This window comes from Onychomys torridus, chromosome 23 (assembly GCF_903995425.1).
Source record: "Onychomys torridus chromosome 23, mOncTor1.1, whole genome shotgun sequence".
Classification (NCBI taxonomy): domain Eukaryota; kingdom Metazoa; phylum Chordata; class Mammalia; order Rodentia; family Cricetidae; genus Onychomys; species Onychomys torridus.
In genome coordinates this window covers 24194054-24206368 of record NC_050465.1, presented here as the reverse complement: position 1 = coordinate 24206368, position 12315 = coordinate 24194054, and the positions used below count along the sequence as shown (strand labels likewise).

The 12315-nt window shown below is 43.4% G+C and overlaps 1 protein-coding gene across 16 annotated transcripts in view; it reads right to left on the bottom strand.

The window, feature by feature from the left end:
• Nucleotides 1-12315, bottom strand: part of Epb41l3 (erythrocyte membrane protein band 4.1 like 3) — a 225019-nt gene that overhangs the window by 19468 nt on the left and 193236 nt on the right. For 6 of the 16 annotated variants that reach the window (XM_036173602.1, XM_036173598.1, XM_036173597.1 and 3 more), the window contains 3 exons: nucleotides 8960-9180; nucleotides 5295-5840; nucleotides 322-375 (listed from right to left, as the gene is read on the bottom strand). In XM_036173602.1, the coding sequence (XP_036029495.1) occupies nucleotides 322-375; nucleotides 5295-5840; nucleotides 8960-9180 (821 nt within the window). The remainder of the gene's footprint in view (nucleotides 1-321; nucleotides 376-5294; nucleotides 5841-8959; nucleotides 9181-12315) is intronic. The other 10 variants (XM_036173611.1, XM_036173604.1, XM_036173609.1 and 7 more) reach the window with 3 other exon arrangements.

The following is a 12315-nucleotide window of genomic DNA, read 5'->3' as shown; positions in this document are numbered from 1 at the left end:
AAAATGCAATCTTTAGATCAAGAGCCCAGTCATCTGGGAACTGGTTAGAGGTATCCATCCCTTGTTGCCTCAGCCCTTCAGAAACATGAGGGGGAGACCATTCTGCTCACTCTGAGGTAAGTCAGAGTTTGAGAACCACTGGCTTAGGCAAAAACAAAAGAACCAAAAAAAAAAAAAAAAGCAAAACACAACTTCTTCAGTTTTGGTTGAAAGTAGGCATTTTTTTCCCATTCCAGAATCCAATACAGAGAAACCTTGCACCCCGAGTCATCTATGATGCAGCTGTGCTAGCCAATCCCTGTGCTCCGCCTCCATCCTTACCTCGGTGGCGCTGGTCTCTCCATCAGCGGCTGTATCCGTCCGTTCACTGTCCGTCTGCGGATCACAGAGGTAATCAGATCCGGGGAGGAAGCAGGGACAGAAAACAAGCCCATCTGGTCAAACAGGGCACACACTGTAGAACCATTCACTTTTTTCCCCCTCTGGGGTCTATGGCATCCTACCTTCCCATGGGAATATGGGTATGAGCAAAGCAAAGAGGAGGCAGAGCTTGGGGTCTTCAGCAGAGCCCCTCCGAGGTCAAGACCCGAGGCACACACACAGTGGGCCGCCCTGACCTGTCTGCATTTATAGTTCAGAACATCAATTTGTCACCCACCTCCCCTTTTCCTCCTTTGCCCCTAAAAGCTCTCCTCAAAGCTCTCCTAAAAATGCTGAACACACATCATCAAATGGAGGTTCATGTGTACATATTTTACTCTAGTAACGCCACATTAGAAAAGCAAATGAATTTAGATGTATGCTAATAGCTACCATAACAGTCACTGGACTTTCAGCCCCTCATTTATACCATCGGATCATCTCCATCCACTATGACCACCAGGCTGTCTGCATTACCAGTTAATGATTAGAGCATACACTGGTGATTCTCAGGCATCTATTTTATACAGAAAACAAAACAAAACAAAACAACCCATCATTTTCGAATAGCATTGCTAATGGGTAACAGCTCTGTTTTTCACTTTGCCCCACTCTCTAATATAAAGAGGTATAGTCAAGTATGCATTTAAACATCTCATTGCAGAAGTACCATTCAAATGATGCAGATGACAGTCATAACTGAAAAATAGAGAGAGAAAGAGACATCTACTTTGAGACAAATCAAACAAAGCACAGCATTTGGTAGAACTAGGATTTTTTTTTGTGGGGGAAGATTGAAGAAGAGCCCATTTCAGGGTTCACTTTTAATGTCTATGTGTTTTAATGTGTTGGGAGGGGTTTATGGCTTAAGACAAAAACTATGTATTGATGATGAGCCATCAATACAAACCGACTTTTCATCCATAAATTTCAACCAATTATTAGTACATTGCCCTCAGCCAAAGCCTTGTGAGTAGTATCTTGAAAGCGAGCATCTGAACGAGAAGCTTTAGGCTTGTAGCTCTAAGCACAACAATGACGTGCATGGGACATTAGAAATGGCAGCCAGGACTGCTTCATTTCTTGATCTATCTCTGGCCAGGACAGTTTTTTGACACTATCCCAAAACTCTGACCTATTCCTAAAATAAAAGCAGTTGAATCACACACTTGGCAGGTGTGCTTGAGAATGGAGGGGGAAAATTCAATTGATTTTTCATGACCTGAAAAAAAAATCACCTCACTTTAAAAAGTGGGACAGGGGTGTCTACGAATTCTCTTCTAGGAGTAAGGCACGGCTAGGCTATCATAATCCCAGGGCCTCAACAACTGACAGTGGGGGGGGGGGGGGGGGGGGGAGGGTGGTTAGGATGAGTACAAAGGATTGAATAACTTGAAGATGTTTTAGGCCTTCAAGAAAATACAAGCCACACCTTTGGTATCTTAATTAGCTGTGTCAAACACATCTAATATTGCTGAGGAAATTCTCTTCTGACTTTAAGAAGTCACCTTACAATTCTAAAATTTACTTCATGAACTTTCCAACATCTCAGAATTAGAGTTCAGCTGTAGGTAAGAGTAAGGGGTCCAGTGTCAGATTAAATATGTTCACATCCTTGCTTTTCAAACCTGTGGTACATTACGCCTGTTTCAGAGTTTAACCCATTTTCTTCTTGGAAAATGGAGATAACAGCTGTATCTCTATTGTGTAAGGGATGGCAAAGGCTTTATGGAATTCCTGACACACAGAACTACAAGTCGTCAATGATAACTGAAATATAATATATTGTTGGTTATGACTCTGATTCTCCTGGGTACCAATGTTGTTGGTTGTATCTGAACTCCCTCAGAACCTAGGTGCAGGGCAAGTGCCTGTAATGAGGCATGAGGAGAAAAAATAAATAAATAAAAATAAGAAAAGGTAGAGTGGTCAATGTGATCAGATCCTATATTAAAAAAAACCTCATCTGTGGACTCCTACAAAATTGCTGCTTTACATTCTAATCTATCAATAAAAAATAATAATGGAATAAAGCAGTCTTGGTAGAAGCTGTTACTTATATTCTACATTGTTAGTAATATATAATATGTACCTGTGACTACAAAAAAACAGCAAAAGGAGAGCATATCATGAATTATTGTATAATACTATCTTTATGCAATTTAAAGGAATGAATCAGTTGACAAATTAATTTTTCTTACATATTTGAATAAATCTCTTTTCTTTGTATTATAAAAAATTACTTCAGATGTAATGACATCCTGTGTTATGGTGAACTAAATTCCTCTTAGTGCTCTGTGGAAGGTGGTCTGATAGTCTGCCTCTTGCCTGGCCATTCTGAAAGCCTAAGAGAAACACTGCTGGGCCCAGTGCTTTAGCAGTTGGAATGATGAAGTGTTTGTACGCCGGGTTTTGATTTTGAGAAAGGCAGTAACTGATGGACTCTCTACAACACAAGGAAAATGCAAGAAGGGTCACTGTCATTAGTGATTTTGCCAAACAAAAGTGGCAGAGACAAATTGCCTTTTAAGAAGTCACCCAGTTTAGTTGCCAGGGCACTTGAGGCCTACAGAATAAAAGAGGCCTTGTAAGTAAATGCCATTTTAAGAAATGTGATGACCCAAATAGGAATTCTTCAGCCTAAGCTGAAGTAGAGCGTGCGGCTCTTAACACCTGGGGTTAGGAGCCAACATTGAACAGATGGCCAAATCCAAAGCCTGGCGGCAGAGCACTATGATGGGCTAGAGGAGGCTGGACCAGAGGGACCTCTGCAGTGGCCAGTGCTGACTCAGTGTCCGAGTCTGCAATACGCAGGACAGTGAGGTCTGGGATGCTCCCATTCCGGCATCCACTATCTTAACACAGGGGCTGCTGTGATTTGCTTTGCTGATGTAATGCAGACATGCCCGAGTTTAACATTAGTTCTCATGCACCGACTCCAACAAGATGTAAACCCTGGATTAGGCACAATATCTGTGTGGTTAGCACTAGATCGTTCAAATGGTAATTCAGAATTTAGAGAAGCGTAAACCAGGAATCCTCTGCTAAAAGAAAAGTAAGTTTCTCTAGAAACCTACCAATGGTCTCTGTCAATAATGTTCTATTCCTGACTGCAGCATGCTCGAGCCCTGTACCATCTGATAACATCACAAACTGAGAAAGTTATATTGAAAGCCTGAGATCTAAAGTGTTTCCCAAAGTCTGTTGTGGCAGAAACACCATTATCTCTTAATGCAGACACAGCAAGGACCTGGAAAAGGACATTTAGGCAGTCCTGAATGGAAAACCCTGGACTCCCCTTTAAAGCACCTTGGAGACCATTCACGGTTCCCCCACCACTGCTCAGGAACAGCCAGAGTGCCACTAAATATAGGCACCGGCACATTTTAGCAGCACCATACACTAATGGGGGCAGGTCAAATTATGACTTTCTAACTAAGCGCGGAACTGAATAGACGTTCTTTTCTTTCTTCTTTCTTTTCTTTCTTCCTTCCTTCCTTCCTTCCTTCCTTCCTTCCTTCCTTCCTTTTTCTTTCTTTCTTTCTTTCTTTCTTTCTTTCTTTCTTTCTTTCTTTCTTTCTTTCTTTCTTTCTTCCTTCCTTCCTTCCTTCCTTCCTTCCTTCCTTTCTTTCTTTCCTTTCTTTCTTTCTTTCTTTCTTTCTTTCTTTCTTTCTTTCTTTTCTTTCTTTCTTTCTTTCTTTCTTTCTTTCTTTCTTTCTTTCTTTCTTTCTTTCTTTCTTTCTTTCTTTCTTTCTAACAGTGCTACCTTGACTGTTTTCTTCCTATGCGAGGAGTCCTGGGCTTATCTCCTGTCACATAAAGTGCTTGCTTTATGGGAAGAGGCAAGCTTGGGGCTCCTAGGGAGAGGTGCAGGAGAGTGAAGACAGGACAGCCAGCGCCTCTGGGGGTCAGCCTGGATTCTTTTCCTTGCACTCTGAATGAAGTCCTTAAAAAGGGAAGCTGCTGTGCTGTTCCCGCAGCCATGGAGCCGCAGGGAGGAGAGCAATTAAGAGGGGAAGCTCTTACATGACTCACCTGGTGGCTGGCACGAGGGAGATGGACAGGCTAGAAGGTCAGGTTCTCTCGCTTTACAAGAATACCTGCCCAAGGGCAAGAGATGTTAAGCCAATTCCCTGGCTGTACCACACTACAGAATGTGGACATTGGGGTCTTATGGTGCTGTCTGACATGATATGGCCAGCGTAAGAGAGGGAAAAAAAAAACCCCTCAAATAAATGTTGTCCTGACATTTTTTTGGACACCACAGCACTACATATTTGGTTCTTTCTGGTCCTACTTCTGGTTGAACCAATGAATGGTGTCATGTGAGTACCAGAAACTACTGTAGGCATTCCTTCTGTCAACAATGAGAACTTACATCTAACAGGAGCATGGAAGCATCCTGGATCCTAGGGGGATGAGAAACGGGGAATTTGGTGAAGCTACTTGAACACGATGATATTTAACCTTTAGCACAATCACTTGGTCACTCCATCTGTATCTGCATCTTATTTAAGTTGCAAGCTACTTATTTGCATTATATGAGATATAACTTACTAGGTGATAACTGAGACAGGGCCTTTCCATAGCGAATGAGTTGTTTGAAATTGAGTTCTGGCTGAGTCCTTAGCCCATGTAGAACTCAGTGGGTAGCAGAAGGATTACAGTTGGCTATAGACTGCTACGTCCACATGGTGTTGTGCCTAACCCTGGGGCCTGGCTTGGACTCCCCAACACAAAAACCCTCAACATAGTGGCACAGACAATAAATGAGGCTCTGAAAGTAGGACCACTATCGCAGCAGCCAGCTAACACTGGATCGGACTGAAGCACGGAACACGTAGGGAAAGTGTGTTCTATGCTGAGGTACACACCTCTTCCTCTGAACTGTCACTCGGGTCATTGTCTAGGGAGGCGCTCAAGGAGGCCGCCTTGGGCTCCAGGTAGCAGAGGCACAGAGCCAGAGGGAAGGAGAGAGTGAGGGCGTATGGTACCGAGAAGGAGGCAGACAGCAGGAAGAAGAAGATGAAGAGGAAGCAGGGTAGGAGGGAGGGTGAACGGATGGGCAGGAAGTGCTGCCAGCTCTGGGGCAGGATGTTGGTTTCAGACAGGTTGGGGAAGGAGAGGTACCCGTCATCATCTAGGAGGGAGGGGAATGATTCAGGGAGCTGTAAGGAGAAGGAGAACAGTGTAATTCCTTTTCGAGTCTGCTGCCTATAACTAAATGCCACATCTTGGTCCCCTAGGTAAGCCATCCCCTGGCCATCAGACTCCAGGGCTGGCTCAGCTTTAGGCAGCACAGAACCTGTAAAGGGGTTTTCATTCTCCTTACACCTCCTGCGGAGCTCTGTGGGGAATGGAGGGTCAAGATGGGTTGATGGAGGTGAAGAGGGGCGTAAGTCAGTGCCATGCCCGGGTGACTGGATGTGAAAGAGACAGAGGAAGACCGGAAACGGGAAACATGGGTGCAAAAGGACAAAAAGAAAAGTGCAATTAGTCAACTTCTCATGGGCATCAACATAAAACCGTAAAACGAGAGTTTTAAAGTCGTCACGCTGCCTGGCAGCGACACTGAGGACGACTCTGGCTGTCCCCGTAGACCATCACACGCAGGCTGAGATGTTGTCAAAAGTCGGGACAGAAGTCGCTGTGAAGAATCCCACATAAACACGTTGAAGAGCAAACAACTCTAATAAATGAAAACCAAGACTTTCAACACAACCTTCCTGGTCTCCAGGTAACACATCAGTTCCACAGCTCGCTGGACTCAAAATGAAAAGGAAATACAATTCAAATTCTGATTCCTTTGCTTGGTGAGCCAATTATATCCCAAACTGGTGGTTATCCTAATCAGGAAGTTTCTGGCCCCGCTCTGTTTGAGGGGAGCAGCAGTGAGCATTTCAGGATCTCTGGTTCCCACAGAAAAGAGAAGTTCCTCTGATTTATCTAGGTGCACTTTTTGGCTTCTTTATCTATGTGGCTAAACAGGGCTTCAGCTCTTACCAGTGATTTAAGGAAGCAAACAAGCAAAAAAAAAAAAAAAAGGTTTTCCTGGAACATGGTTTCTACATGTTTGTTTTTTGCTACATATGGTCTACAAATAATGGAAAGATGCAATTTTCCAAACATAAAGGGTATGTTTACAACTAAGGTCTGAATCTTTCATACAATTGATAAAGCATGCATTCCCACTGAAGTGCTCCTTATGAGCTCTTGCTTTCATGAGATTTGGAGAATCGACTCCATTTTCTGGGACCCTGGCAGTCTCAATGGCCAAAGCCAGAAGCAAGAAGTCCCTGAACAGGCTGGGGCAAAGCACCAGGACTCACATACCATGATAAGTTCAAGGCCAGGGCATGTGGAGTTTAAGATAGCCTTCTTCAGTGGCCCTCCCTGCTGTGTGTGTGTGTGTGTGTGTGTGTGTGTGTGTGTGTGTGTGTGCTTGTGTGCTACCTAGCAGCTTGAGAGCATGAAAATTACTCTGCCTACTTGGTGGTGGTTATCCAATCTTAGAGAGAAGTGATAAAAATAGCAACCAAGGGGAAGAAAATGCACAAATAAAATCACATCTGAGGCATGAGGGATGGATAGAGACAATGTCCAGGTAAAAGTTTATCTGGATAGGTCAGCCTTTGAAATGTCCCTCTGATACTCATGCTCGACATTAAACATTGCATCCTAAACAGGGATCTGTACACATCTCATTCAGCCAAGGATAATGCAGACATAACAAGCGGCCCCTTCATGAAGGCCACGCTCCCTAGGCAGTGAGACATTGTCACAGCAACATGACCCTCCCCAGGCAGCCTGGGAAACAGTCTTTAAACATTATTTCCAGCAGTGCATTTTCATTTGGGTTCAAAATCAAGCATCCTCTAATGTAGCTTTTTGAAGATGGGAAAGAGTAAGATTATGGTTTTATCTTCTGTGCCGTGTATTAAAGTGCTTTCGGAAAGACAGCTTTGCGGTGGAGAAATAAAGACAGCCAGCACCCGCCAGTCCTAGATCTCAGCTACAGCCTCCCGGAAGACTCTGCTGAAAGGTCGTCTTCCGGGGGACTAGGGTTATGAAAGTATCCCCAGGACAGCAATGGCACAGAGCGAGATGGATGGGTGCTGCTTCTTCCTACATGTAAAGGTCACAGGATGGCTTTTCAAAAAACCAAATAAAAGGAGGAAACCTGGACCTACTTTGGCAGCAAACATAAAAACCCTTTCTTTTTGTCTCTAAGTACATTTCACAGCCATGAGCATCATTGGTAGGCATTGGTCATCTCAGGAAAACCTGAAACAACCAGGGTTAAGAAACATCCCTGTTTGCATTCCAGGTGGATTATCTCCCCTCCTCCCCACCATGTCCCAGATATAAGATCTGATGTGGGTTTAAGTGATGAGAAGAACATAAAAGCCAAATTTAGAACCAAGCACATGTGGATAGCAGAAGTGATCAGAAGTGCTGATTTTTGTGTTTGGAAACAAAGAATCCATGCCTAAAGGAAGAGCAGAATGACAGGCTGGGTAATCTGAAATATTTCATCTACTATAGAAAGTGTTTATTTACTCATTTTAGGTTTGTGAGGTGGTGGATAGTAAACTAAGGGTCTACACATGCTTAGGCCACCCTCTTACCGCTAAGCCATGTTCTCGGAAGTAGAAGCAGATATCACTTATCTGATAAACTACTTGCTTAGGAGGCTGTTGAACTTTTATGGGAAGAAGCCCCATGCAGTCCCACACCCTGTTTTTTTCAAGAACATTTCTATGCAACAGTGCACCAAGGAATGAAACGTACTTGCAATTCAGGGTAACCCAGAGGCTGTAAGATGGTTCATTTCCCATGCCCTCTCTCTGTGCTCCCTGTCCATTACAGGGAGCTTTTGGTTCCCATTGAGGCTATGCATGAACCTCCCAGATATGCTAAGTTTCAAACTGTTTTGCTAGGAAGTTGCTGTAATATGGGACCATTGGAAATCAATCTGAAACTGAAAACTAGTATTTAAGGAGTTTAATTAGGGGGAAGTGATGTCATAACGTGCACTGAATGAAAATTGCTGTTGTGTCAAAGTCACTTTTCTCTTTCATTGCGACAGGTCACTTCTGTGCAGATCAGATTATAGTCAGAAGCCTAAGGGGTCAGACACAAACACTGGTTACAGCCACTCAGTGCACGTGCCTAAGAAAACCTACCATACTGGGCAGGAGAACGGGGCCAGAAACGGACAATAGCTTTAGTGACAGTAATAAAATGTGAGTCCAAACAGAAGAAAGCACTGCACCCTGCAGAATATTTTCAGAGATCCATGCAGAACAGCTGTTGAAAGTCTTGTAAAACACATTCCTTATTACAATTTTCCAAAAGGTTAAGGAAACAACTTTGTGAGAACATGCTGAAATAATAATAACATAAAACCCGACAGGAATATGCCCAGTGCTGGAGCCTGAACGCTCCTCCACCTTGAAGCCCCCTGGTATACCACCACAGAACCACGGAGCTATGAGCAAAGGCTAGAACAGCTGTAGGAGGCAGCCGGGAGCTGTACCTTTCCCTCATGCCGGAGGGCTGTGACGGGGGTGGCTTCCTCGGCCTTCTTCCTCCTGTCCTCTTCCTCACCATGTTCCTCCTCAGCCTTTTTCTCCGGAGTCACAGTGGTGATCAAGTTGGTCTGAGAGATGCCTTTTGTTGTGGCGTACTGGCCTGTGCCAACCTCTGCAGCGGACATAGAATCCTTCATGTATATTTCATGGTTTTCATTCACTGATGCTAAAAGCAAATACAATCGGGGAAATAAAATCCCAAAGAGTTAAGTCAGAAGACAGAACAACAACGCCACCCTGCGCCTTTCCTAGGAGAAAAACACCAGTCTCAAATATTGGGCTGGTTTGCACAAGGCCAAGGAGAGCTGTGGGGACTCGCATCCAAGCACTACCTTTCTGCGTCACCTGGACCAGTGCTTTAAAAAGGATTTAAATGTCCATATCTTGAACCCTCGAATAAGGCTTAGCATTCTCACACTCTCTGGTGAGGGTGGGGAGGAGCTGGAGAAGAGGAGGCTGGTTTTATCCCCAAGAGCACTGTTTGGGCACTCAAACCAGATTCATCCTAAGTTCAGTAATTTGCAGCAGTATTTCCAGCAAATACTCTAACCACTTGACTTTGAGCATATCCATGGGAGAGCCATTCATCAAAGGAGCAATGGATTATTTCTATTATTTTCCAGTGTTGAAAAGTTCACCCCCCCTCACAATACAAAAGCCCAAAGCACAGGAATAAAATGTAATAATTCCTCTCAGTTGACATAAGGAAATATTTTAATTTCCATTGCACTTGAAAGAGACTGTCACAAGGATATGTACACACATTCATTCTCATCTCTGCTGTCTGGGGAAAACAAGACAGATGTTGTTAGCAAGCAAAGCCCATGCAGAGGCCGGACATGTGAGCACAGGGATGTGAGCTTCAGCCCCTCATCCCAGCTAAACCCATGCAGAGGCCGAACATGTGAGCACTGGGATGTGAGCTTCAGCCCCTCATCCCAGCTAAACCCATGCAGAGGCCGAACATGTGAGCACTGGGATGTGAGCTTCAGCCCCTCATCCCAGCTAAACCCATGCAGAGGCCGAACATGTGAGCACTGGGATGTGAGCTTCAGCCCTCATCTCAGCTGTTGTCTTAGTAAAAGATGCTTCATTCAGTTTTAGTGCTTATTTCAGATCAATTTTAAATTTTGCTAGTCATTCTTTTAGGGCTTAGATATCATAAAAACACACTGAAATTTATACACACTTCTTTTCAAATACCCCACAGTTGATCACAGACAAAGATATGACCTGAATTCATATTTTAGGTCCTTTAAAACACCAATGAAAACAAAACAAAACAAAACAAAATGATTCTAAATGAAATCCTTCACTAAGATATTCTTTGCCTCTTTATGCTGATGAAAAGCTCACATGAGACCCAGTTTATTTATTTATTTTTTAGCAGCCGGTGATGCTGTTATTTACAGGCTGCTGTCTTATGGAAAAGCAGGTTAGTGTTCCAACATGCAGACATGGCACTCGGCTCCGCAGCAGAAAACATACTAGAATTGGCAGGGTAACAAGGAGACAACACATACTAACATCACTTTTGGGCAGAAAGGAAGAGACAGCGCGGAATTAGTACATTGATTTCACAATTGTCTTCTGTTTGTTCAACAGTCCTTTTCACACAAAGACCACGAGGAAAGCAACCTGACAACAACTGTACTCTCTGGGGTGCTTGTCACTGAACAAAGTAGGTGGTATTCAGCAGAAAGAAAGGCAGGAGTCTGTGGAAGTTCCTCAAATATTGACTTAGAGAACATACAAATGGTTAGAAGAGAGTCTCTCAAGAGCAGAAAGAAAAGCTCTGGCCATAACACAGAGATCTTCAGGTCTTAATCCAACTGCAAATGGTCTTGGGTCTAGAAATATTGAAAGATTCAGAACAGCAGCATTCTCTCTTGGCATCTATTGTGGATTGTTCCAGCACATCTCTGAATATTTAATCTGCAGATACTCGAGTCCCTTACAGAGAATGACATTCTTTTTACATACAAACTGTGCACATCTGTCTATAGTGTTTAAACTATCTCTACTGTTTTTTAATACCTACCACTATGTGAATAGTATGTAAGTAGCCATCACATTGTATTAGAGAACGTCAAAAGAAAACAGTCTTTGTGCAACCAGTATGGATGTGAGTGTTTTTTAAGGGGAAGGAAATACTAGAAGTGTTGTAGTTTATCTATCAGCTGTCTGTCTGTCTGTCTGTCTATCATCATTTATCAGCTAGGGACAGAACTGAACCTAGGGTCCTGGGCCTACTTAGCAAGTTAAATCCCCACCCACCCTAGAGTTTCTCATATTTTCAACCCACACTGACAATTTACATTTGGTTGACCATAGAGTCAGAACCTTCAAATATGAAGGCTGATTGTAATTAATGTTCTGGCCAGCCTACAAAGCCTCTAAGAATGATTATCAGCATAATTATAGTGACAATTTTATCAACACCAAGAATGCTTCCCATACATCATCTTTACTCTCCATTAACAACCCCGTTGAAGGTGGTCTTATGTCCATTTTCACATGACTAAAACCGAAGGCCACACAGCCTGGGCGTTAGTATGCATTTTTCTATGTATCTAGATGAGTATTGTTTCTATACCTGTAGCAATACATACAGCACAGCACTCACAGTAAAGCATGGCTGATTCTTACTCAGGGAGTGTGGGGGATGGATTGAGGCAGGCTGAGACCCAAAAAGAAGTGGCTGAAAATAACAGGTGGGCCCCAGGCAATCTAATTTTTCCCTTTTCATTTAGGTTTACCTATTAAAATTGTGCACATCTTTCAGAAATGTCTAATTCTTTATTCATTCAGGATGAGTCTTCCATGAATCAGTCAAGCCAGGGCTAGGTGCTGAATTAGATGCCCACAACCAGGTCCTAAGTGCCATTATTGCTGGCATGATCTGCAGCAGAAAGTATAGCTCTCTGCTGTGAAGGATAATGTCACAAACTGTAGACAAAACCACCCCTACTGGAAAGTCAAGGTTAAGTTCACCCTTAGGTGAGCTGACAGGTCATCTCTGGTTGCACCTGTTTGACCAGACAGTAGACAGGGTCATTCCTACAACCATGCTTTCTCCCATCCATCACAAGCTGACTGATAATTTTCATTTTCTCTAATTTTTAGAAACGGATTTATTTTAATTTATAGTTTTCTTCGTGTTACTCCTTAAAAACTTGCCTGGAAGAGAACTGAACCCTAGGGTGTGTGAGTCCTGTGTTTAGAATGAAGACATCTTCCCCAAGGTCCAGTCTGCTAAAGACAAGATCCTTAACTCCCAAGTACTGACATACCCCAACAT